The 27,243-nt window shown below is 44.0% G+C and overlaps 1 protein-coding gene across 3 annotated transcripts in view; it reads right to left on the minus strand.

The window, feature by feature from the left end:
- Positions 1-2,003: 2,003 nt before the first annotated feature.
- LOC137345801 (uncharacterized protein C4orf19 homolog) overlaps positions 2,004-27,243 on the minus strand; it is a 39,176-nt gene continuing 13,936 nt past the window's right edge. For 2 of the 3 annotated variants that reach the window (XM_068009085.1, XM_068009145.1), the window contains exons 2-3: positions 4,482-4,548; positions 2,004-3,407 (exon numbers count right to left, since the gene is read on the minus strand). In XM_068009085.1, coding sequence (XP_067865186.1) covers positions 2,558-3,407; positions 4,482-4,513 — 882 coding nt within the window. In that variant the 5' untranslated portion in view covers positions 4,514-4,548 and the 3' untranslated portion in view covers positions 2,004-2,557. Of the gene's footprint in view, positions 3,408-4,481; positions 4,549-20,731; positions 20,832-27,243 lie in introns of all 3 variants that reach the window. The other variant, XM_068009220.1, reaches the window with a different exon arrangement.

Consider the following 27,243-nt stretch of genomic DNA (forward strand, 5'->3'; position numbering starts at 1 on the left):
AAAGGTATCTGGATATGCACCTCAAGTGCCGTAAGCTGCAGGGCTATGGATCAAATGCTGGAAGGTGTGATTAGAATAGGTGGATCGTTTTTTAGCTGCCACAGACATGATGGGCCAAGTGGCCTCTTTCTGTGCCTTAAACTTTCTATTATTCTATGATTCTATGGTTCTTTATGGAAACCTGATATAGTTAAGAAAGCCAACGATGTTGCCGTGGTGGATGTCACAGTTCATTACAAGAAAGACAATAAAGGACTAGAAATATCAACATTTGGGATCGGAGATCATGGAACTGACGGGAGGCCTTGAGCTGGGCGCCAGAGGTAAATGGCTTGAAGAGAACAACAGCCTCATGTGCTTCCCTAACATGCAAAGATATAAATCTTTTGCACAGCAGATTTCAAGACTAGTGATATCCCTGGCCTTTGAAATGTTACACATCTTCAGCAACAGGTAGTTCCATTTTATAAAAGCCCAGCCTTTGAGCTGGTAGTGACATACACTGATCCCTGAGGCCAGGTAAGGTGTGAAACATGCAGTAATGACACCAATTTAGGTGTGTGCAAAAAAAGTTAATATAGAAGAGTGAAATTTGGTGGTGGGTAGAAGATAGATTTAATATGAAACAGGGTGAATAGTAATGATAGAATGGTGTTGGATATTGCACAACACGATCAAATGATGTAATTCAGAGTAGGTCACTGGATCACTAACCAGAACAATCCCTGGCTTCATGTCTCTCAGTGTGGTAGAACATCCCGTGGTATGGTATAATACACTTGGTATCTTGGCCGGTCGGTAGGATCAGTGCTAGAATAGTACCCTGTTTCAGTCCTCGCCTTAACATCAGCATAGCCCTTGTTTGTGGTTAATGCTAGAGGTGTCCATTCATTGACGAGCCATGTAAAGACTCGAAAGAGGCACTCAGGTTTGAGTGTTGTAAAATAGCGGAACAGGTAGAAAGGGAGGTTCAGCAGATGGGATACTTTCCTTTATTAACCAGGCATGGAGTATAAGAGCAGGAAGGTTATTCTGGAACTGTATAAAACACTAGTTAGGCCACAGCTAGAATACTGTGTACAGTTCTGGTCAAATTACAGGAAAGATGTGATCACACTAGAGAAAGCACAGAGGAGATTGATGAAGATATCATCAGGAATGGAGAATTATAGCTATGAGGAATGATTGGATAGGTCGGGGTTGTTTTCTTTGGATGAGAGAAGGCTTGGGGGAGATTTAATTGAAGTGTATAAAATGAGGGGCTTAGATAGAGTGGGTAGGAAGGACCTATTTGCCTTAACAGAGAGGTAATATCCAGGGACATGGAATTAAATTAATTAGAAGAATTAGAGGAGAGTAGAGATTTTTTTTTCACCCAGAAAGTGATGGGAGTTTGGAACTCACTGCCTGAAAAGGTAGAAAGTTGAAACCCTCACCACATTTAAAATATACTTGATAGTGCAGGGCTGGAAAGTGGGATTAAACTGGATTGCTCTTTTTCAGCCAGCACAGACATGATGGGCAGAATGGCCTCTCTCTGCTTTAAATTTTCTATATCTTCATGTAGTTGCTGATGAAGAGAAATGATTCATGATATGAGGAGTGAGCAGGAGAGTGGGAATAAACTAGATGGCTTGAAGGAAAATACTGTGACAGACTTGCTATGCCAAGTGGGCTGTTTGTGTACTGTAGCATTTTATGATACAAAAAATAATTGCCAGTGTTGAAGAACATAAACTGAACAGATTATAGGTCTGAATGTGCTCAGGCTTGGCGTAAGAGACCCAGCATGGGTGAAAAGTTGGGTGCAACCAGAAGAGGCGCAAGCAAGCATTTCCATTATGCCTGCGACAAGCACAACCTTCACCTGGTCCCATTCAAGTTACATGATGAGAGAAGGAAGTGGGAACGGATAGATGGTTCAGAATTCCTGCAGCTCCTACCCACTCCCCTTTCCCCTCCGCCACCCTCCCCCCCCCCCCCCCCCCCACTGCCCCCTTCTGCTCAGTGATTTGGCTGATGGGAAAAAAGAATTGTCCAGGTATTGTAGTGGGATTGGGACCCATAGCTTCAAAGACCCTGGAACTGGTTCTGGCATTTTCTTTTGATTGGCCATCTTCTAAAGGGAGCAGTTCACCATTATCTGCCCCCCTTAAGTGGGAGGGAGGGAGGGTATTGCCAGCATTCTCCCATGCAGCTGTTCTCGCTTCACCTTTTGAAGAAGGCTCCTTGCTCCAAGTTGAATCCAAATTGGCATGGTCACCTATCAAAAGGATTTCAGTCAGGTAACCCTGCCAGACAGACACTCTAGCAGAGTCAACCATGGTACAAGATCCTTGCTCTGCTGCACTTTCTCTACTTGGCGGGACCAAGATTTTTCTGCCTTTGTATCTTTTAGAATTTTTTTCAGTATATAAATAATTGGCTTACAGTATGTTAATCAGACGCTTCACAGTCTTGAAGTTCAGGTGGTATGGGACATCATTTGAAACCCAAGATTATGTTACACACTTCAAATCAGGTGGGATTCAATAAGACAGACATTGTTTAGTCCCGTCTAGTCCTCCAGTTCATCATCTTCTCCTGCTGTTGCTGCCTCCAGTGCTGCAAGTGCAGCTGCCACCTCTGGATCTTCCCCCTCTATCATGAGTTTCACTTCTTCAAGCAAGTCCTTGGTGAATTCTCTGTCAATAGCAGGAGTGCTTTCGCGATCTTTGTGGCCGTTTAAGGTATTCATTTCTTTATCAGATGATGGGTTTGATAAACTTTTGATTTCATCTATGTCAGTTTCCACATTGTATTGAGTTATTTCTTCATTTTGCACATGTGACAATTTACCATTATTTGAAAAGTCAATTTTAATATTGTTGATTGTTTTCTCTCCTACTTGACAGATGTCACATACTTCTTGCATATTTTCTATTTTAACAAGTTGTTGTGTGGATGGTCCACTGACTGTGTGACAGTTGCTTTCTGTTCCTGGGTGATGGTGCTGTACTAGTTCATCTTTAGATACATCTTTTAAGTTATTGTTTGAGAAATTGTCTGTATTGGTGGTTTGTACTATTTCACCTTGTTGTGCAACAGCATGTGAGCCTTGATGCAGTAATTTATTATTCAATGTGTGCATTGCATCATTGTCAGTGTTGTCACTGACATCTTCCACTGTTTTCTCTTGTACATGTGTTACATTCTTTCCTGATGCATTAATTTCCTTTCCTATGATTTCTACATTTTGTTCTTCCAAGTTTATTACTTTGTCCAAAGTTGAAACAACAATTTTGTTGGTTTTCGCATTCCTGTTGTGGAATGATGTCTCGTGTTTAATTTCATTGTTTTTATAATGTTTTTCATTTTTCACACTGTTGGATGGTATTTCTCTTATTATAGCTGGTCCAAAGATGTACCTGAAACAACAAAAAAAAACTGTTGCCTTATGGGTTTATTTTGAAAGGATGAAAAATGTGTTAAATGTGGTGGAGGGTCTTATCACACTGCCCTTTCACCTTAGAGAAAGACAGATAGGATCAAAGTCTCTCTTTGGCTCTGCTGTTATTGCAGTAGACTAATCCATCATACAGTGTGAGTGATACAGGCAAGACCGATCCCAGGTGCAATACCTTATTGGTGCTGAGTTAACCAACGTTGAGTAGTGTGAGCTACAATTTGTACTAGAATGTTGCTGCAGCCTGTGCGAATGCACTGCAGTGCAAGGTTCTGCCTCAACAGCAGAGAAACATTACTGAGGGGGAGTATTACATAAAGTAAAAATGTATTAATGTGATGTACAATTCAGGTGGAGTACATCCTCCCCTGCAGATAAGCAAAAGCTGGCATTTATATATTGCCTTAATGTGCAGAGAAATGTCCTAGAGCACTTCATTGAGGAAGGATAGAATGAATAGTGAGCCCTTGAGAGAGAATGTTGAGAGGTGACTGAAATCTTGGTTGAACAATTGTTTTTTCTGGAGGCTCTTAAAAGGATGCTAGAGTTTTTTTTGGAGAAAGTTTACAAAGATAGGTGATGGCTGGTAGCTTTCCCATCAATGTTGGGTTGGGATAGATGAAGGCGGGATTACCGGGAAGGAGAGTAAGGCTGGAACTAAGCAATGACATCCTTTGCCTGAGCAGTCAGATCAGATGCCTCTGTTGCACCTATAGGGAATGAGCCTCTTGCCCTGACTCCCTTCATCCGCGTGAGTCCTACACTGATGTACTTCAGGCAGAGGAGCAGAGACCCTGTGGTTTCAGTCCCAGAGAATCTTGTAATGGTGGATAACAGAAAAGGGTTTCAGCAGGGTTGAGGATGACACTGAAGAGTTGGGTCATGCTGTGGAGGTGGAAATAAGCAATCTTGATGGATAGCATTTGGGGTTTGAGCTCAGGTCCGGGTCAAAAAAGATGCTAAGATTTGTGTACAGCTGAGCAAGCAACTGCACTTCCTGAGTATGTTGAGTCCAAATTTGAGTATTTTTTCTCACCTTTTTATCATTCTACAGCACCTGCACCCCATCTGAGCAGTCGTAGTCAAATCCTACGAGGAACAAGCTGTGTAAAATTAAAACAAGAAGATATGACAACATGGAATTGGAATAATTAAGCTTAAGTACAATTATGGCACATTCTGTCCCAATGCTGATTTGTGCTGCGATAATAAATATCAACCTTAGCATCCCTCGGCTAGGAATGCAGAGAAGTAAAATCATCCAGCTTTCCAACTTCAGATAACTATCTAAGGATTTCTGCTGGAAAATATGCATATCAATTTTGCACTGGAGTGCTGACTTGGGGCTGCATTAGAGTGCTAAAGTGGGAGTTTTGTGACTGAGGGTAATTAAGGGTTAGTTTTATCTGAAGTCTAGTCTTTCTTTTATTTAGCAAATTAACTTAACAGTTGCTGTTTGGGTTGGAGAAGGTGAGTTTTAGACCAGCTTTAAACAGAGTTCACTCAGGCTCTGCTTGCAGCTGCACCTTGTTAATTAGATAACTGGCTTAAACCAGTTTTCAGAGGCTAGAGTCAGACAGTATAAAAGTGGGCCATCTTACAGTGCTGACTTCATTTGCACTGGAGTGCTGACTTGGGGCTGCATTAGAGTGCTAAAGTGGGAGTTTTGTGACTGAGGGAGTTCGGTGAGGAGGGAGCGAGGAGCTCCTTTCATTTCCTACCTGTCCTCAAAGAGCATGAGGGAATCCGAGAGTTTCCAAAGAGCACAGCTGCCTGGTGAATAAGTCCTGGTGGGTATTTTTCAAACTGGATTGAATTGTAAGTCATTGTTTTAGCAAGACATAGTTGATTTATTTTTTTTATTATAATAGTCTTCTAAAGTTTTAAATTTAAAGGGTTTAGTCATGGCAGGAGAGCTTAAAGCCGTGGTTTGCTCTTCTTGCTGCATGTGGGAATACGGGAACATTTCCAGTCCCCGGGACCAGCATGTATGCAGGAAGTGTGTCCAGCTGCAGCTCCTGGAAGCTCGGGTTTCAGAGCTGGAACGGTGGCTGGAAACACTGTGGAGCATCCGCGAGTCTGAGAGCATCGTGGATAGCATGTTTAGAGAGGTGGTCACACTGCAGCTGAAGGGACTTGAGGAAGGAAGGGAATGGGTGAGCACCAGGCAGTCCAAGAGAAACAGGCAGGTAGTTCAGGAGTCCCCTGGGGTCCCGCTTGCAAATCGGTATTCCATTTTGGAGGCTGATGAGGCTGGTTCCTCCAGGGAGTGCGGACAGAGCCAAGCTTCTGCCACCACAAGCAGCCTGTCTGCACAGGAAGGGGGAAAGAGAGGAAGAACAATAGTAATAGGGGATGCTATAGTCAGGGGAACAGATAGGCACAACTGTGGCCATCAACATGACTCCAGGATGGTGTGGTGCCTCCCTGGTGCCAGGGTCCAGGATGTCACTGAACGGCTACAGGGCATCCTGAAGGGGAAGGGTGATAAAGCAGAGGTCATGGTACATGTTGGTACCAATGACATAGTTGGAAAGAGGGATGAGGTCTTGCATCAAGAATTCAGGGAGTTAGGCAGTAGACTAAAAAGCAGGACCTCCCGGGTTGTAATCTCTGGATTACTCCCAGTGCCATGTGCTAGCAAGTATAGAAATAGGAGAATAGCACAGATGAATGCGTGGCTTAAGAGTTGGTGCAGGAGGGAGGGTTTTAGATTCCTGGACCACTGGGACTGTTTCTAGGGAAGGTGGGACCTGTACAAGCGGGACGGCCTACATCTGAACCAAAGGGGCACTAACATCCTTGCTGGCGGGTTTGCTAGTGCTGTTGAGAGGATTTTAAACTAATTTGGGAGGGGACGCAGACTCCTAGCAGAATAGGGACACAGCTAAACACAGGAAAGCAAACAGGTCAGAGGGAATACAGCGGAAGTAGGTTTCAAGGGAGTAGGACCAGGATGGATGGCCTCTACTTTAATGCCAGGAGTATTACAGATAAAACGGATGAGTTGAGGGCAAGGATTGACAGGTGGAATTGTGATATAGTAGACATCATGGAGACATGGTTGAGGGAGGGGCAGGATTGGCAGCTCAATATCCCGGGATATAGAATCTTCAGGTGAGACAGAGGAAGGGGTAAAAGAGGAGGGGGCATTGCAATATTAGTTAAGGAGTCAGTTACTGCAGTAAGGAGAGATGGTATCTTGGAGGGGGCATCAAATGAAGCTTTATGGGTAGAGCTTAGGAATAAAAAAGGGACAGCCACATTGCTCGGTATTTATTATAGACCCTCAGATAGTCAGTGGGAAATTAAGGAGCAAATATGTGCGCAATTCGTAGAGGTGTGTAAAAATAATGAGTAATTATATTAGGTGATTTCAACTTTCCCAACATTAATTGGGATAGTCATCGTGTTAAGGGCTTAAATGGAGTGGAGTTCTTAAAATGTTTAAGGGAGAACTTTTTAGCTCAATATGTAGAGGATCCAACAAGGGAGGGTGCAGTGCTGGACCTAATTCTGGGGAATGAAGCCGGACAGGTGGTTGATGTGTTGCTGGGGGAGTATTTTGGTGATAGCGACCATAACATGGTACAATTTAAGCTTGTAATGGAGAAAGAAATAGATAAGTTGCAAAAAAAGGTTTTGGATTGGGGGAGAGCGAATTTTAGTAAAATAAGGCAGGATCTGGCAAAGGTAGACTTGTCAGGAAATCTACAGAAGAGCAGTGGGGGGCATTCAAAAATGAAATGGGGAGGGTACAAGCCCAACATGTTCCCTCTAGGGTAATAGGTAGGAGCAACAAGCCCAGAGAACCATGGATGACCAGAAACATTCAGGGTATGATAAGAAGGAAAAGAGAGACTTTTAGCAAATTCAAGGAGAGCAAATCAACGGAAGCATTAGTGGAGTACAGAAAGTGTAGGATGGAGCTTAAGAAAGCAATTAGGAGAGCAAAGAGGGGATATGAGAAAGCTCTGGCTGGTAAAAGTAGGGAAAATCCCAAGATATTCTATATGTATATCAATGGGAAGAGGATAACCAGGGAAAGAGTAGGACCCATTATGGACCAAAGGGGAAATCTGTGGGTGGAGCCAGATGACATTGGTAGGGTGTTGAACGAATATTTCACGTCTGTCTTCACCCAAGAGAATGAGGATGTAGATATGGAACTCAGAGAGAGACACTGTGAGGTTCTTGAGCAAATTGTCATAGGGAGTGACAAGATATTGGAGGTTTTGGAAGACTTAAAAGTGGACAAATCTCCAGGTCCGGATGATTTGTGTCCCAGGATGCTGTGGGAGGCGAGGGTGGAGATTACAGGGGCTCTGACCCAAATGTTTAATTCCTCTTTGGCCACAGGGGAGGTGCCAGAGGACTGGAGAACAGCTAATGTGGTCCCACTATTTGTGAAAGGTTGTAGAGATAAGCCAGGGAACTACCAACCAGTGAGTCTCACGTCAGTGATAGGGAAACTATTGGAGAAAATTCTGAAGGAGAGAATCTATCTCCACTTGGAGAGGCAAAATTTGATTAGGAATAGTCAGCATGCCTTTGTTAGAGGGAGGTCATGCCTAACAAATTTGATTGAATTTTTTGAGCATGTGACCAGGTGTGTAGATGAGGATAGTGCAGTTGATGTAGTTTACATGGATTTCAGCAAAGCCTTTGACAAGGTCCCACATGGGAGACTTATCAAGAAAGCAAATGCACATGGGATACAGGGTAACTTGATAAGGTGGATTCAAAATTGGCTTAGCTGTAGGAGACAGAGAGTGATGACAGACGGCTGTTTTAGTGACTGGAAGCCAGTGTCCAGTGGCGTACCACAGGGATCTGTGCTGGGTCCCCTATTGTTTGTCATTTATATAAACGACAAAGATGACTATGTGGGGGGTAGGATCAGTAAGTTCGCGGATGACACAAAGATTGGCCGAGTGGTTAACAATGAGGTGGAGTGTCTTAGGTTACAGGAAGATATCTACGGGATGGTCAAATGGGCAGAAAAGTGGCAGATGGAATTTAACCCTGAAAAGTGTGAGGTGATACACTTTGGAAGGAGTAATGTGACACGGAAGTATTCAATGAATGGCCTGACACTGGGATGTTCCGAGGAACAAAGGGACCTTGGCGTGTTTGTCCAAAGATCTCGGAAGGCAGAAGGGTAGGTTAATAGGGTGGTGAAAAAGGCATATGGGACACTTGCCTTTATCAATCAAGGCATAGATTACAAAAGCAGGGAGGTCATGTTGGAGTTGTACAGAACTTTGGTAAGGCCACAGCTGGAGTACTGTGTGCAATTATGGTCGCCACATTATAGGAAGGATGTGATTGCACTGGAGGGGGTGCAGAGGTGATTCACCAGGATGTTGCCTGGGATGGAACATTTAAGCTATGAAGAGAGGTTGGATAGGCTTGGGTTGTTTTCGCTGGAGCAGAGAAGACTGATCGAGGTGTACAAGATTATGAGGGGCATGGACAGGGTGGATAGGGAGCAGCTGTTCCCCTTAGTTGAAGGGTCAGTTACGAGGGAACACAAGTTTAAGGTGAGGGACAAGAGGTTTAAGGGGTATTTGAGGAAGAACATTTTTACCCAGAGGGTGGTGACGGTCTGGAATGCACTGCCTGGGAGGGTGGTAGAGGCGGGTTGCCTCACATCCCTTAAAAAGTTCCTGGATGAGCACTTGGCACATCGTAACATTCAAGGCTATGGGCCAAGTGCTGGCAAATGGGATTAGGTAGACAGGTCAGGTGTCTTTAATGCATCAGTGCAGACTCGATGGGCCGAAGGGCCTCCTCTGCACTGTATTATTCTGTGATTCTGTGAACTTGAACAGAGGTAGTCTTATTAATGACTTTCCTACATGACTGAATAACCAATCAAACATCACTGAAGCAAAACTTAATTAAGCGAAAGAAAGGAAATTGGTTCACTAGTCTGAGATGGATTCAAACCTTTCTTCCAGAGTGACAAATCCCTTCCCAGACTTTCAAGGAAGTAGGTGGCAACATTGCAGGTGCCCTAACTATAATCTTCCAAAGTTCTCTTGATTTACGAACTATTCCTTTAGATAGGAAAATTGCACCCTTATTTTTAAACAGTGACCCCAGTTCTAGATTCTCCCACAATCAGAATCTTATATGTTTCAGTCAAGTGGCAATCTTTCAAGGAGCTAAGAAGGGTGTGACAGCAAGTCTACTTTATGTTGCAGTGCATTAGAACAATTCCTGGCATGTACTGTTCTATGACAGAATATGACAATTGAGTAGGAGAATAGAACATATGGGTAAGAAATTGGCCTTTGATGGCAGTGCAAAATGAGCAATAGTGAATTGAAGTAAATGAAAAAGAAAATCAGGGGAGTGTCTAAAACAGGCTACTGAGTAGTTATATAACTGAGTAGTTATCGCCTGTTTTGAATTACTGCCGAAGACCAGATTCTCCTGCATGGTCCATTAAAATGTTAGACACTGAAGATTCACTCACTGTGCTTTAAAAGTGATATATTTTAAGGGAGTAAAAAACATTTGTGCAGATTTGCTTTATGTGGCCATATAAGAACATAAGAAATTGGAGCAGGAGTAGGCCATAGGGCTCCTCGAGGCTGCTGCACCATTCAATAAATTAATTGCTGTACTGCTACATCAACTCTATTTTCGTGACCTATCCCCATATCCATTAATTCCCTTAATGCCCAAAAAACTATCCCTCTCTGACTTAAATATACTCATTGACTGATCATCTGCAGTCCTCTAGGAGTAGAGATTTCTAAAGATTCACAACACTGTATGAAGAAATTTCTTCTCATTTCAATCCTAAATGGCCAAGCCCTTATCCTGGGACTATGACACCCAGTTCTAGAATCTTCGGCCATGGGAAACAGCCTCTCAAGCTCTTGATAGGGTAGATACTAAGAATTTTTCAATGAGATCACCGCTCATTCTTCCAAACATAGGCCCACCTACTCAAATTGCTCCTCATAGAAGCGCCCTCTCATCCTAGGAATCAATGTAGTGATACTTTGTTGCATTCCCTCTAAGGTATGGAAGCATAAACTGTACATAGTACACCCTGTGTGGTCTTACCAAAGCTCCATTTAATTTCAGCAAGATTTTTCTCATTCTTACACTTCCAGCCCCTTTGCAATAAAGGCCATTTGCCATCCTAATTGCTTGCTGTACCTGCATGTTAACTTTCTGTGATTTGTGTACAAGAACACCCAAATTCCTCTTAATAGCAACATTTTCTAGTCTCCCACTTTAAAAAAAAAGTGTTCTTCTCCCTCAACCTTATTCCCACTAAACTGCTGACCACCCAACTTCCCCACCTGGACCCCATGTTAGCTAATATTGTTAACAGTTCTCTCTTCTGGTGTTGTTTCTCTCTCCTTTAATTCTGCAGTTATCACCCCTCTCATCAAAAACAAACAATTCTTGACCCCACCATCCTTCCAAATTACCACCCCATCTCCAACCTCCCTTTCCTTTCTAAAGTCCTTGAATGTGTTGTTGCCTTCCAAATCGGCGGTCTTCTTTCCCAGAACTCCATGTTTAAATCCCTCTAACCAGGTTTCCGCCCCTGCCACAGTCCCAAAACAGCTTAAAGTCACAAATGACATCCTATGTGACTGTGACAAAGGTAAACTATCCCTCCTCCTCCTTGACCTATCTACAGCCTTTGACAGTTGACCACACCATCCTCCTCCAATGCCTCTCTACTGTCATCCAGTCGTGTGGAACAGCTTTCACCTAGTTCTACTCTTATCTATCTCATTGTAGAAATAGTATCACTTGCAATAGCTTCTCTTTCCACTCCTGCACTATTACCTCTGGTGTTCCCCCCCAAGGATCTATCCTTGGCGCCCTCCTATTTCTTATCTACATGCTGCCCAAAATCATCCAAAAGCACTGCGTTAGTTTTCACATTTACGCTAATGACACCCAGCTCTACCTCACCCCTACTTCTGTTGACTCTTCCACTATTGATAAATAATCAGACAGCTTATCAGACATCCAGTACTGGATGAGCAGAAATTTCCTCCAATTAAATATTGGGAAGACTGAAGCTATTGTTTTTGGTCCAAACTCCGTGCCTTAGCTACCAACTCCATCTCTCTCTCTGACAACAGTCTGAGACTAAACCAGTCTGTTCGCAATCTTGGGTCATATTTGACCCCGAGATGAGCATCTGAAAACATATTTGTGCCAACACCATGACTACCTATTTACACCACCATAACATTGCCCGTCTTAAGAATCATAGAATGGTTACAGCAGAGGAGGAGGCCATTTAGCCTGTTGTGTCCGTGGCAGCTCGAAGCTACTCAGCTAGTCCCACTCCCCTGCCTTTTCCCTGTAGTCCTGCAAACGTTTTCTCTTCAGGTTATTATCCAATTCCCTTTTGAAACCCACGATTGAATCTGCCTCCACCACAATCTCGGCCACTTCTCTCCAGATCCTAACCACTTCGCCTCATCTCAGCTCATCTGCTGCTTCTGAAACCCTCGGCCATGCCTTTGTTACTACTAGACTTGACAATTCCAATGCCTTCTTGGCTGGCCTCACACTTTCTATCCTCTCTAAACGTGAGGTCATCCAAAACTCTGCTGCCTGTGTCTTAACTGCACCAAGTCCCAGTCACCTAGCATTCATGTGGTGACATACATTGGCTCCTGGTAAAGCAATGTCTTGATTTTAAAATTCTCAACCTTGTTTCAAATCCCTCCATGGCCTTGCCCCTATCTCTGTAATCTCCTCCAGCCCCACAAGCCGCCAAGATATCTCTTCTTTCTTATTTGGCCTCCTTGTCACGAGAGACAACGTGTAAGCGCCTAGAGGTGGTCAGTGGTTTGTGGAGCAGCGCCTGGAGTGGCTATAAAAGGCCAATTCTAGAGTGACAGACTCTTCCACATGTGCTGCAGATAAAATTGGTTGTCGGCGCTGTTACACAGTTGGCTCTCTCCTTGCACTTCTGTCTTTTTTCCTGCCAACTGCTAAGTCTCTTCGACTCGCCACTTTTTAGCCCCCCTTTATGGCTGTCTGTCAGCTCTGGCGATCACTGGCAACTGACTCCCACGACTTGTGGTCAATGTCACAGGACTTCATGTCGCGTTTGTAGACCTCTTTAAAGCGGAGACATGGACGGCCGGTGGGTCTGATAGCAGTGACGAGCTCGCTGTACAATGCGTCCTTGGGGATCCTGCCATCTTCCATGTGGTTCACATGGCCAAGCCATCTCAAGCGCCGCTGACTCAGTAGGGTGTATATGCTGGGGATGTTGGCCGCCTCGAGGACTTCTGCGTTGGAGATACGGTCCTGCCACCTGATGCCAAGGATTCTCCGGAGGCAGCGAAGATGGAATGAGTTGTGACGTCGCTCTTGGCTGACATAGGTTGTCCAGGCCTCGCTGCCGTAGAGCAAGGTACTGAGGACACAGGCTTGAAACACTCGGACTTTTGTGTTCCGTGTCAGTGTGCCATTTTCCCACACCCTCTTGGCCAGTTTAGACATAGCAGCGGATGCCTTTCCCATGCGCTTGTTGATTTCTGCATCGAGAGACAGGTTACTGATGATAGTTGAGCCTAGGGAGGTGAACTCTTGAACCACTTCCAGAGTGTGGTCGCCGATTTTGATGGATGGAGCATTTCTGATGTCCTGTCCCATGATGTTTGTTTTCTTGAGGCTGATGGTTAGACCAAATTCGTTGCAGGCAGCCGCAATCCTGTCGGTGAGTCTTTGCAGCCACTCATCTGTGTAGGATGTTAATGCAGCATCGTCAGCAAAGAGGAGTTCCTTGATGAGGACTTTCCGTACTTTGGTCTTCACTCTGAGACGGGCAAGGTTGAACAACCTGCCACCTGATCTTGTGTGGAGGAAAATTCCTTCTTCTGAAGACTTGAATGCGTGTGAGAGCAGCAGGGAGAAGATCCCAAACAGTGTAGGTGTGAGAACACAGCCCTGTTTCACACCACTCAGGATAGGAAAGGAGTCTGATGAGGCACCGTTATTCTGAATTGTGCCTTTCATATTGTCATGGAATGAGGTGATGATACTGAGTAGCTTTGGTGGACATCCGATCTTTGCTAGTAGTCTGAAGAGGCCACGTCTGCTGACGAGGTCAAAGGCTTTGGTGAGATCAATGAAAGCAGTGTAGAGGGGCATCTGTTGTTCGCGGCATTTCTCCTGTAGCTGGCGAAGGGAGAACAGCATGTCAACGGTGGGTCTCTCTGCTCGAAAGCACACTGTGCCTCAGGGTAGACACGCTCAGCCAGCTTCTGGAGTCTGTTTAAAATGACTCGAGTGAAGACTTTCCCCATGATGCTGAGCAGGGAGATTCCACGGTAGTTGTTGCAGTCACCGCGGTCATCCTTGTTCTTATAGAGGGTGATGATATTGGCATCGCGCATGTCCTGTGGTACTGCACCCTCATCCCAGCACAGGCAAAGCAGTTCATGGAGTGCTGAAAGTATAGCAGGCTTGGCACCCTTGATTATTTCAGGGGTAATGCCGTCCTTCCCAGGGGCTTTTCCACTGGCTAGAGAATCAATGGCATCGTTGAGTTCCGATTTTGTTGGCTGTTCATCCAGCTCATCCATGACTGGCAGAGACTGGGCTGCATTGAGGGCGGTATCAGTGACAACATTTTCCCTGAGTACAGTTCTAGGTAGTGCTCCACCCAGCGGTCCATTTGCTGGCATTGGTCAGTAATTGTGTCCCCTGATGTAGACTTGAGAGGGGTGATCTTCTTGATGGTTGGCCCAAAAGCTCTCTTAATGCCATCATACATTCCTCTGATGATTCTGGTGTCGGAGGCCAGCTGAATACGACTGCATAGGTGTTGCCAGTAGTCATTGCACAGCGGAATCTCTAAGGCGGTCATGTGTCACCTTTGGCATGTTTCCGGCAGTTCCTGCAGCCATACCGATGCCAAACGTCGTGGTCTGCACTCCTTTGGACCCCACTAGGAAGGCCAAGAGCATTATACTCCATTTGCCAACTTCTTGCCCAATCACTTAACCAGTCTATATCTTTTTGCAGCTTACTTTCCCACCTAACTTTGTATCATCAACAAACTTGGATACATTATGCTCAGTCCCCTCATCTAAGTCATTGATATAATGTAAATAGCTGAGGCCCAACTCCTGATCCTTGTAGCACTCCACTAATAACACTTTGCCATCCCAAAAATGACCCATTTATCCCTACTCTGTTGTATATCCATTAACCAAACCTCAATGCATGCTAATATATTGCCCCAGTTGCAAAAGCCCTCATCTTCTTGTGTAACAGCCTATTGTGTGGCCCTCGCGATGCATTCTGAAAATCCAAATACACGACACTACATCCACTGGTTCCCCCTTGTCTACCCTGATAATTCAACCCTCAATAAACTGGAACTCATTAATGTTACGGCATGGTGCCACCCTCACTCAGATGGATGTTCATGTTGCACAAGAAACATTGTGGGCTGCTGTCCAAGATATTAAAATTGTTATGTCCCACTGATATTTCAGGCAGGGTCATAGTTGCCGGGGGGGTTGGTGGTGTGGTATGTGGTGGGGGCACAGGGGAGAGGGGTGCAGTGGTGTGACATGCAGGAGTTCCATTTCAGCACCGATTCGTCCTCCCAGACCTTTCCAGAAACTTCACAAATTACATCACAGCATTATCCGATTGCAAATTTACTAAACACAGTGAAATCTCAACTGAAAATGCTCCAAGGCGGCATTTTCATTACGAAAATATATTAACTTAACTCCTTCATGCAGGCTTTTTAAAAATATTTTTGTTCATTGGACGTGGGCATCTCAGGCAACGCCAGCATTTATTGCTCATCCCTAATTGCCCTTGTGGTGGTGAACCGTCTTCTTGAATCACTGCAGTCCATGTGGTGTAGGTATACTCACAGTGCTGTTAGGAAGGGAGTTCCAGGATTTTGACCCAGTGATAGTGAAGGAATGGCGATATAGTTCCAAGTCAGGATGGTGTGTGACTTGGAGGGGAACTTGCAGGTGGTGATATTCCCATGTACCTGCTGCCCTTATTCATCTGGGTGGTAGAGGTCGTGGATTTGGAAAGTGCAAATGTATTAGAGTTTTTTGAAGATGTAACTGGTAAGGTAGATAAAGGGAAATCAGTCGATGTAGCATGCGTGGATTTCCAAAGACATTTGATAAAGGTGCCACATAAAAGGCTAATACACATGATAAGGGCACATGGAGTTGGGTGTAATATATTAGCATGGATAGAGGATTGGTTAACGGACAGGAAGCAGAGAGTAGGAATAAATGGGGCATTTTCTAGTTAGCAGACTGTAACTAGCAGAGTACTGCTAGGAACATAGAAACATAGGAGCAGGAGTAGGCCATTCATCCCATCAAACCTGCCCCGCCATTCAATATGATCATGACTGATCACCCACTTCAATGCCTTTTTCCAACACTATCCTCATATCCCCTTATGTCATTGGTATTTAGAAATCTGTCAATCTCTGCTTTAAACATATTCAATGACTGAGCTTCCACAGCTCTCTGGGGTAGAGAATTCCAAAGATTCACAACCCCGAGTAAAGAAATTTCTCCTCATCTCTGTCCTAATTGGCTTCCCCTTATTTTGAAATTGTGTCCCCTGGTTCTCGAATCCCCAACCACTGGAAACATCTTAACTGCATTTAGCCTGTCTATCCCTTTAAGTATTTTGTAGGTTTCAATGAGATCACCGCTCATTCTTCGAAACTCTAGAGAATACAAGCTGTTTCCCCAATCTCTCTTCATAGGACAGTCCCGCCACCCCAGGAACAAGTCTGGTGAATTTTCGTTGCACTCCCTCTGTGGCAATAATGTGGGCGTTGCTGGCCAGGCCAGCATTTATTGCCCATCCCTAATTGCCCTTGAGAAGGTGGAGGTGAGGCTGCCTTCTTAAACCGCTGTAGGTATACCCACAGTGCAAGCAGTTAGATACAACTGAGTGGCTTGCTGGGCCATTTCAGAGGACATGTAAGAGTCAACCACATTGCTGTGGGTCTGGAGTCACATGTAGGCCAGACCAGGTAAGGACAGCAGATTTCCTTCCCTAAAGGACATTAGTGAATCAGATGGGTTTTTACAACAATTGACAATGGTTTCATGGCCTTCATTAGACTAGATTTTTAACTCCAGATTTATGAATTGAATTCAAATTCCACCTTCTGCTGTGGTGGGATTTGAACCATGTCCCCAGAGCAATATCCTGGGTCTCTAGGTTTCTAGTCCAGTGACAATACCACTACGCCACCACCTCCCAGGTACTCCACAGTACTCCAGGTACAGTCTAACCAAGGTTCTGTGCAACTGAAGCAATACTTCACTACTCCTGTACTCAAATCCTCTTGTGATAATGGCTAACATACCATTAGCCATCTTAATTGCTTGCTGCACCTGCATGTTAGCTTTCAATAACTTATTGACAAGGACGCCCAGGTCCTTTTGTACATCTACACTTTCTAATCTCTTACCGTTGAAAAAATACTCTGCACGTCTGTTCTTCCTACCAAAGTGGATATTCCATCTGCCATGTTCTTGCCTACTCACTAAGTCTGTCCCTTGAAGCCGCTTTGCATCTTCCTCACAGCACACATTCCCACCTAGTTTTGTGTCATCCATGAACTTGGAAATATTACATTTGGTCCCCACATCTAAATCATTGATATATATTGTGAACAACTGGGGCCCCAAGTACTGATCCTGTGGTACCCCACTAGTCACAGTCTGCCAATGCGAGAATGACCTGTTTAATCCTACTCTCTGCTTTCTGCCTGTTAATCAATCCTTAATCCATGCCAGAAACATAGGAACAGGAGCTTTAATTTAATCCCATATGCTTTCATTTTGCTAACTTGATCAAAAGCCTTCTGAAAATACACCGCATCAATTCTGTTAGTAACATCCTCAAAAACTTCAACAGGTTTGTCAAACATGTTTTCCCATTCATAAATCCATGTTGACTATGACCAATCAGATCATTATTATCCAAGTGCCCATTTATCACATCCTTTAGAATAGATTCTGGTATTTTCCCAACGACTGATGTAAGGCTAACAGATCTATAATTCCCTGTTTTCTTTCTCCCTCCCTTCTTAAATAGTGGAGTGACATTTGCTACCTTCCAATCTGCAGGACCCATTCCAGAATCTATAGAATTTTGGCAGATGATCACCAATGCATTCACTATCTCCATATCTACCTCTTTCAACACTCTGGGATGTAGAATATTAGGCCCTGGGGACTTATCAACCTTCAGCCCCATTAATTTCTCCAATACAACCTTCTTACTAATACTAATTTCCCTCAATTCCTCATTCCCCCTAATCCCATGGATCTCTAATTCTGGGAGATTTCTTGCATCTTCCTCAGTGAAGACAGACGCAAAGTAATAATTTAGCTCTTCTGCCATTTCTCTATTCCCCATTATAATTTCTCCTTACTCTGCCTATAATGTACCAACATTTGTTACAGCCAAACGTTTCCTTTTTACATACCAATAGAAGCTTTTACAGTCCCTTTTTATATTTTTTGCCAGTTTACATTCATGTTCTATTATCCTTTGCTATATTGTAAAATCCTCCCAATCCTCAGGTTTACTACTATTTCTGACAACTTTATAGGCCTTTTCTTTTAATCTTATACAATCCTTAACTTCCTTTGTTATCCATGGTTGACTGCCTTTACTTTTGGGGTTTTGTGCATTGAAGGAATGTAGAGTTCCTGTAAACTATGTAATATTTCTTTAAAAACTATCCATTACCTTTGTACTGTCATACCTTTTAATGTATTTTCACAATCCACCTTAGCCATTTGACCCCTCATACCTTCATAATTTCCTTGGTTTAAATTTAACACCCTGGCTTCAGATTGAACTACCTCACTTTCAAACATAATGTAAAATTTTCACTAGCTCATGGCATTGGGAGTAATCCTGAGATTATTGCTGTCAAGATCCTGCTTTTTAATTTCCTTCCTAACTCCCTAAAATCTGCTTTCAGGACCTCATCCCTCTTTTTATCTATGACATTGGTACCACGACCTCTGGCTGTTCACCCTCCCCCAGAAGGATGTCCTGCAGCCGTTCCGTGGCATCCTTGACCCTGGCACCAGGGAGGCAACACACCATCCCGGAGTCATGTTTACTGCTGCAGAAATGCCTGTCTGATCCCCTGACTATTGAATCCCTCATCAGTGCTGGGGCTTCAACTATTCATAATCCATGTTAATGACTTAGATGATGAGACCAAGAGCAATATATCTAGGTTTGACTTTTTGCACGGGTGTAAAATGGGCAATATCTGATCAGCTGCCGGTAATATATATCTCCTGATTTTCCATGGAAGGGAGAATTAGATGAGGTGTATAATGGGCAGTTTATCTGCCACTTGAGTTTACCAACCAGCAGGGAAAGTTAAAATCTACCCCAATATCCCCAGTTACTTTTCAAGATCACAAACTTTGAGTTTGAGTGCAAGCAGTCAGAGATACTTCCTGTACATGTACTTGTCTCAGCTACATTAAGCGTCAAGGACGTCCTAATCACATCCCTTTAACTAAATAATTTTCTCTTAGTTTATTAAAATAAAAAGAACAATTTAAACTTAATAGTTTTAGGTTAACAATAGCTCAAGGCTGACCTCTACTAGACTCTCACTGGTCATGAGTACTCTTGCCAGTAAACTCAAATTTATCTAAAAGCAAGATACTGCGGATGCTGGAAATCTGAAATAAAAACAAGAAAAGTTAACTCTGCTTCTCTCTCCACAGATGCTGCCAGACCTGCTGAGTATTTCCAGCTTTTCTTGTTTTAACTCAAATTTATACTTGTGCTCTCTCACACTAGCTCAACTGGCACAGAATAAAAGAACAGCCAATCAGAAAACAGCTAATTGCACCACTAAAATCAAATAGTTAACCTATTGAACCAGTTAGCTGTTAAGGCAAAGAAACAAGTTTAGCACTGCTAGTTTTTGAACATCTAAAATGGGGATAAATTGAAGTCAAAATGCAATATGATAAAGTAGCAAAACATCGTCCTTGTCCCAGTCACTTCCACTGAGGCTAAATTTTCCACTGTACTGGCCCCTCACTTTTGAAGACCAAGATTCAACATATTAAAATTATAGGATTTTTATCATTATTGATGATGTGGTGCAATACAACATTCCATGCCAAATTCTGTGATTAACTATACTTTGCATTGATCCCCACATCCTGAAATTTTGTATAAGTGGTGGTTTCTGAGCAAAATTAGCAATTTGAAAAATAAAATCATGCCAGAAATTTAAAAACTCATGCCACAATAATTATTAATAATTTTCAACCATGTTTTAAATTCTTAACTTAAAAACATTTTTATAAAATAGATCACAGGGAATGGTTTTCTTTATAATATATTCATACTCAAAAGCTAACTGGAATTCAAAAGAAGTGCCAGTAAATTTAATGCGTAACCAGCTTCCATGCTGCAGCATTAATCACAACAACCAAACAGCTACATGTCTGTTCCCTTGCAGCATTTTAATCTAACTATAATTATACTGCATAAAATTGCTGACTCAGTGTTTTGGGGTGAGGTAACACACAATTTAAAGGGCTGTTGCCAGTACTGGGGACTGTTCAGGTAGTCTTGGCTCTTTGAACAGACATGAGCTATTAATCCAAAAGCTGCTTAAGTGCTTGCAAGCTCCCATGTTTCCTGTGACAACAAATAGTTTACTTACTTGGGTGTGGATTTTTTTTTCCATCCATGGGATCGCTAACTCCTCGAGAAGGTGATAGTGAGCCACAATCTTGAACCACGGCAGTCCATGCGGTGTAGGTACACCCACATTGCTGCTAGAGAGAGAGAGGGAATTTGGGCCAGCAACACTGAAGAAACAGTGATATATTTCCAAATCTGGATGGTGTGTGACTTGGAGGGTGACTTGCAGGTGGTGGTGTTCCCATGCATCTCCTGCCCTTGTCCTTCTAGGTGCTAGAAGTCATGAGTTTGTAAGGTGCTGTCAAAGGAGCCTTGGTGAGTTGCTGCAGTTAATCGTGTATATGGTACACACTGCTGCCACTGTGCACCAGTGGTGGAGGGAGTGAATGTTGAAGGTGGTGGATGGGGTGCCAATCAAGCAGGCTGCTTTGTCCTGGATGGTGTCGAGCTTCACTCATCCAGACAAGTATTCCATCACACTCATGACTTGTGCCTTGTAGATGGTGGACAGGCTTTGGGGAGTTGAGAGGTGAGTTAGTTGCCATCGAATTCCCAGCCTCTTACCTGCTCTCGTAGCCACAGTATTTATGTGGCTGGTCCACTTCAGTTTCTAGTCAATGGTAACCCCCAGGATGATGATGGTGTGGATTTATTGATGATAATACTGTTGAATGTCAAAGGGAGATGATTAGATTCTCTTTTATTGGAGATGGTCATTGCCTGGCACTTATCAGCCCATATCTGAATGCTGTCCAGATCTTGTTGCAGGTGGACATGGACAGCTTCAGTATCTGAGGAGTCGTGAATGGTGCTGAACATTGTGCGATCATCATGAACATCCCCACTTCTGACCTTATGCTGGAGGGAAGGTCATTGATGAAGCAGCTGAAGGTGGTTGGGCCTCGGACACTACCCTGAGTAACTCCTGCAGTGATGTCCTGGGACTGAGATGATTGACCTCCAACAACCACAAGCATCTTTCTTTGTGTTAGGAATGACTCCAACCAGCGGACAGTTTTCCCCCCAGATTCCCATTGACCCCATTTTGCTAGGGCTCCTCGATGCCACACTCAGTCAAATGCTGCCTTGATGTCAAGGCCCATCACTCAGAACACACTAATTAGGAGCAGAAGGAGGCCACTTGGCCCCTCTAGCCTGCTCCGCCATTCAATAAGATCATGGCTGATCTGTTTGTGTCTCGAATTCCACACTCCCATCTACCCCCAATAACCTTTGATTCCCTTGCCTAACAAGAACCTATCTACCTCCATCTTAAAAATATTCAATGGCCCTGTCTGCACCACCTTCTGAGGCAGAGAGTTCCAAAGCCACACAATCCTGAGAGAAAAAAATTCTCCTCATCTTTATCCTAAAAGGGTGACCCCTAATTTTAAAACTGTATACGTGCTGCTTGATAGCACTGTTGACAACACCTTCTATCACTTTGCTGGTGATTGAGAGTAGACTGATGGGGTAGTAATTGGTTGGATTTGCCTCGCTTTTTTTGTAAATAGGACATACCTTGGCAATTTTCCACATTGTGGGTAGATTCCAGTGTCGTGGAACAGCTTGGCTAGGGGCATGGCTATTTCTGGAATACAAGTCTGCAGCAACAACCTGCGCATTGCTGTTCAGTTTGGGTTCCACCATGGCCACTTGGCTCCTGACCTCATTACAGCCTTGGTCCAAACATGGACAAAGGAGCTGAATTCAACAGGCGAGGTGAGAGTGTTTGGCCTTGATATCAAGGCAGCATTTGACTGAGTGCGGCATTAAGGAGCCCAAACAAAACTGGAGTCAATGGGAATCAGGGGAAAATCTGTCCACTGGTTGGAGTCATACCTAGCACAAAGGAAGATGGTTGTGGTTGTTGGAGGTCAATCATCTCAGCCCCAGGACATCGCTGCAGGAGTTCATCAGGGTAATGTCCTAGGCCCAACCATCTTCAGCTGCTTCAGTGATTTTCCCTTCATCATAAGATCAGAGGTGGGGATGTTTGCTGATGATTGCACAATGTTCAGCACCATTCACAACTTAGATACTGAAGCAGTCCGTGTCCACATGCAGCAAGGTTTGGACAACATTCAGGTTTTGGCTGATAAGTGGCAAGTAACATTTGCGCCACACAAGTGCCAGGCAATGACCATCACCAACAAGGGAGAATCTAACCATCTCCCTTTGACATTCAATAGCATTACCATTACTGAATCCCCTATCAACATCTTGGGGTTACCATTGACCAGAAACTGAACTGGAGCAGCCACATAAATACTGTGGCTACAAGAGCAGGTCAGAGACTGGGAATTCTGAAACAAATAACCTACCTCCTTACTCCCCAAAGCCTGTCCACTATCTACAAGGCACCAGTCAGGAGTGTGATGCAATACTTTCCACTTGCCTGGATGAGTGCAGCTCCAACAACATTCAGGACAAGGAAGCCCACTTGATTGGCAACCTAAACATTCACTCCCTCCAGCACTGATGCACAGAGACAGCAGTGTGTACCTTTCACAAGATGCACTGCAGCAACTCACTACACCTCCTTTCATACCACCTTCTAAACCCGCAACCTCTACCACCAAGAAGGACAAGGGCAGCAGACACGTGGGAACACCACCACCTGCAAGTTCCCCTCCAAGGCACACACCATCCTGATTTGGAAATATATCACTGTTCCTTCACTCTCGCTGGATCAAAATCCTGGAACTCCCTCCCTAACAGCACCGTGGGTGTATCGCACCAGATGGACTGCAGTGGTTCGGGCAGGAAGCTCGTCACCACCTTCTCAAGGGCACTTCTGAATGTGCAACAATTGCTGGCTTGCCAGTGACAGCCACATCCCATGAAATGAATTTTTAAAAAAATCTACTGCCGGGATGTTGTCAGGGCTGACATGTGGACACGGATTGCTTGCAGTATCCAGTGCCTTCAGCTGTTTCTTGATCTCACATGGCATAAATTGAATTGGCTGAAGACTGGCATCTGTGATGCCGAGGACATCAGGAGCAGGCTGAGATAGATAATCCACTCACCACCTCTGGTTGAAGATGGCTGCAAATGCTTCAGCCTTGTCTTTTGCACTGATGTGCTGGGCTCCCTCACCCTTCAGGTTGGGAATATTTGTGGAGCCTTCTCCGCCAGTTAGTTGTTTAATTGTCCATCACCATTCACGACTGGATGTGGCAGGACTGCAGAGCTTAGATCTGATCACCTAGTTCTTTCTATAGCATTTTTTCATTTAGATTTTAGTTGGAAGATTTTCAGTGTCTCTAGTAGTAGATATGATGATTTCACCATACTATTAACCATAACCGATGTGTCCTGTTACCAACCTTTCTGGTCAGTACCTTGCCAGCACAATCAGAAGACCTTTAGAGGAGACAATCAACTTTCTGACCTAGACTTACTGGTTTTAGAAACAGCTTGAAAATGTCAAATTTACAAATCAATCCTTCTAACCTACTCAACACATTCCGCACAAAGGCTTAAAGATCCTAAGCAAGATGCTGTTATAAAACAAAATTCTTTTTAAGACCTTTTATTTCTTTTACAGCTTAAGAGTACACCTCAAATGGTCTATAAATTCATGGATACAGTTTTAAAGATTGCACCTGAATTACTTCCTTGTTGATTGTACGTGGTGAAATGCGAGATCATCCACTTTGGATCCAAGAAAGACAAATTGGAATTTTTTTCCCCTGTAGCGAGAGACGATGGACTGGATTTTTGTCCCTCGCCGGAGCTGGGATCGGATGCAGGTGGGAGCCAAAATTAGCCACACTGGCCAGTGTGCCAGTTCCCCGGCTCCATCCCTCCTCTGGGTCATTTTTGTGGAGGCAGGGGGAGGCCATCAGGGTTACTCGCCCTCATGTGCCTGGTAGCTGATCAGATTCATTAGGAGCTACTTGAGGCCAAATAAAAAAGTCCAAATGGGATTTTCCAGTTGTCCTCCAGGTTCCTGCAGGCTGCCAGGCCCTGTTTAGGTGCCTGGAGGCAAGCACACGGTGGCAGGCCCAGGGCCCAATGCTCCAGGCAGGCTTAGGCGCCCTCCTGCCTCTCTGGATGCTGGAGCAGCCACAGGCTGCCCTGCACAGGGTTCCTCCCCGCCCCTCCCCACACAGTGGTGTCCTGGTTGCAAAACCCATTTTTAAAATAAGATTTGAAAATGTTGGAGAGAGGTTACCTCCATCTTGAAGCACCCTCTCTCTTACCTCCTATTGCAGCCTGCTGCTCCTTTCAAGCTGTAAGGCCCTGAGTGGCCGTCCAGCTTTGAAAGCCCATCCTTCATCCTTATTTGGATACAGAACCTGTCTTCAGACCAATTAAGGGGACATACCGTTAAAAATCACACTGTGACTATTTCCCCAACCCCCTGACCCCCGGGGTCAGGTTCACCACCCGGAAACAGTTCAACATCTGTTTCCCACCCTGGAGGGAAAAACCGAGCCTTAGCTGTGGAGAAAGTAAGGGATTTCAGCTAATGGAAATTTAGTCTTTCTCACAAGGGAGCTGGAATACAAAAGTGAGAATATTATATTTCAATTGGTAAGACCCCATTTAGAGTACTGCATCCAATTCTAAGCACTGTAAACATACATTGGCCTTGAATGAGGTGCAGTGCAGATTCACCAGAATGATAATGAAGCTTAAAGGGTTGAATTATGAGAAGATTGCATAAACTTGACATATATTTCCATGAGTTTAGAAGATTGACGTCTGATCTAATAGTGTTTAAAATGAAGAGATTCCACAGGGTAAATACAATAAACCTATTCACTCTGGTGAGGGTGATCCAGAACAAAGGGCTACTATCTTAAAATTAGAGCCAGATAATTTGGGAGTGAAATCAGGAAGCACTTTTTCCATACACAGATGATGGAAATCACAGAATTGTTACAGAATGGAAGGAGGCCTTTTGGCCCTTTGTGTCTGTGCCACCTCTCCAAAAGACTGGTTTATCTCGTGGCACTTCTTTTTTTTTTAGATAACAATCCAATTCCCTTTTGAATGCCTTGTTTGAACCTGTCTCTACCACACTCTCAGGCAGCACATTCCAGATCCTAATTGCTTGCTATGTGAAAATGTTTTTCCTCAAGTCGTATTGCTTCTTTTGCCAATTACCTAATCTGTGCCCTCTTGTTCTCGATCCTTCCACCAACAGGAACATAAGAGCAGGAGTAGGGCATTCAGCCTATCGAACCTGCTCCGCCATTCAATACGATCATGGCAGATCATCCACTTCAATGCCTTTTTCCAACACTATCCCCATATCACTTTATGTCATTGGTATTTAGAAATCTGTCAATCTCTGCTTTAAACATACTCAATGACTGAGCTTCCACAGCCCTCTGGGGTAGAGAATTCCAATGATTCACAACCCTCTGAGTAAAGAAATTTCTCCTTATCTCTGTCCTAAGTGGCTTCCCCCTTATTTTGAAATTGTGTTCCCTGGTTCTAGACTCCCCAACCAGGGGGAACATCTTACCTGCATCTACCCTGTCTCTCCCTTTAAGTATTCTGCAGGTTTCAATGAGATCACCTCTCATTCTTCAGAACTCGAGAGAATACAGGCCGAGTTTCCCCAATCTCTCTTCATAGGACAGTCCCGCCATCCCGGGAACAAATTTGGTGAACCTTCATTGCACTCCCTCTGTGGCAATAATATCCTTCCTAAGGTAAGGGGACCAAAACTGCACACAGTACTCCAGGTGCCGTCTGACCAAGGTTCTATGCAATTGAAGCAAGACCTCACTACTCCTGTAGTCAAATCCTCTTACCATTAGCCTTCCTAATGGGAACAGTTTTTCCCTAACTACCCTGTGAGACTCCTCATGATTTTGAGTACCTCGATCAAATCTCCTCTTAACCTTCTCTTCTCCAAAGAAAAACAGTCCCAACTTTTTCAATTTATGTAACTGAAGTTCCTCATCCCTGGAACCATTCTCGTAAACCTTTTCTGCACTCTCTCCAATGCCTTCAGATCATTCCTTAAAGTGTGACACCCAGAACTGGACACAATACTCCAGTTGAGGCTGAACCAGCGTTCTATACAAGTTTAAAATAACTTCATTGCTTTTGCATTCCATGCCCTCTTAATGAAGCCTAGGATGTTGTATGCTCTATTAACTGCTCTCTAAAGCTGTCCTGCCAACTTCAATGATTTGTGCACATATACACCCAGGTCCCTTTGCTCCTGCACCTGCTTTAGAATGGCACCTTTGTTTTATATTGTCTCTTTGCGTTCTTCCTATCGAAATGTATCACGTCACACTTCTCTGCACTAAAAATCTGGAACTCTCGCTCCCAAAAAGCTGTGGATGCTGAATCAACTGAAATTTTCAAGACAGAGATTGATAGATATTTGTTAGGTAAGGGGATCAAGGGGAGTAAATGAAGCTGAGATACTGATCAGCCATGATCTGATTGAATGGTGGAACAGGCTTGAGTGAGTGAATGGCTTACTCCCATTCCTATGTTCTTGTGTTAATATTAGTTTTGTCATGAAAGCATTCTATATTGAATGATGATTTTTTAATCCACCGGCTGGAAACCTGATTAAATAAAAAAAAAGATAAAAATGGTGACTCTACTAGCAGCTAAGATGGCCATCCCAATTTGCATCACTATACTCCACATTCTAATGCATTGAGGTGGAGACAAATTGTCTGCACAGTCCCATCAAGAACAATAACCTGGGGAATCTGAGTGAACTACTATCCTGCTCCCATTAGCAAGACATTAAAGCCATCACTTGAACATTAAACTGGTGGAGACAAACCATTTAAACCTAATCACTTGAACAATGGGACCCTGGTTGTGAGAAGGGAATTCCTATACATGGACTAATTAAGTTGCAAGAGGGAATACACATTGGTAACCACCATGTTGGTGATGGTCACCAACAGGCCCACCAACAGTGTGCTTAAGCTGGTGTTTTCTCTGCAGCAACCAGACAAGTAGATAGAGACTGACAGGCGAAGATCCAAGTGGGTCCCTTCTCCCCCCCCCCCCCCCCTCTCTCTCTCTCCAATCCACCTTGCAAGCTTCAAACCCTGCCTACTGGCTGTAACCACCTA

The sequence above is a fragment of the Heterodontus francisci genome, chromosome 1 (genome assembly GCF_036365525.1).
Source record: "Heterodontus francisci isolate sHetFra1 chromosome 1, sHetFra1.hap1, whole genome shotgun sequence".
Classification (NCBI taxonomy): Eukaryota; Metazoa; Chordata; class Chondrichthyes; order Heterodontiformes; family Heterodontidae; genus Heterodontus; species Heterodontus francisci.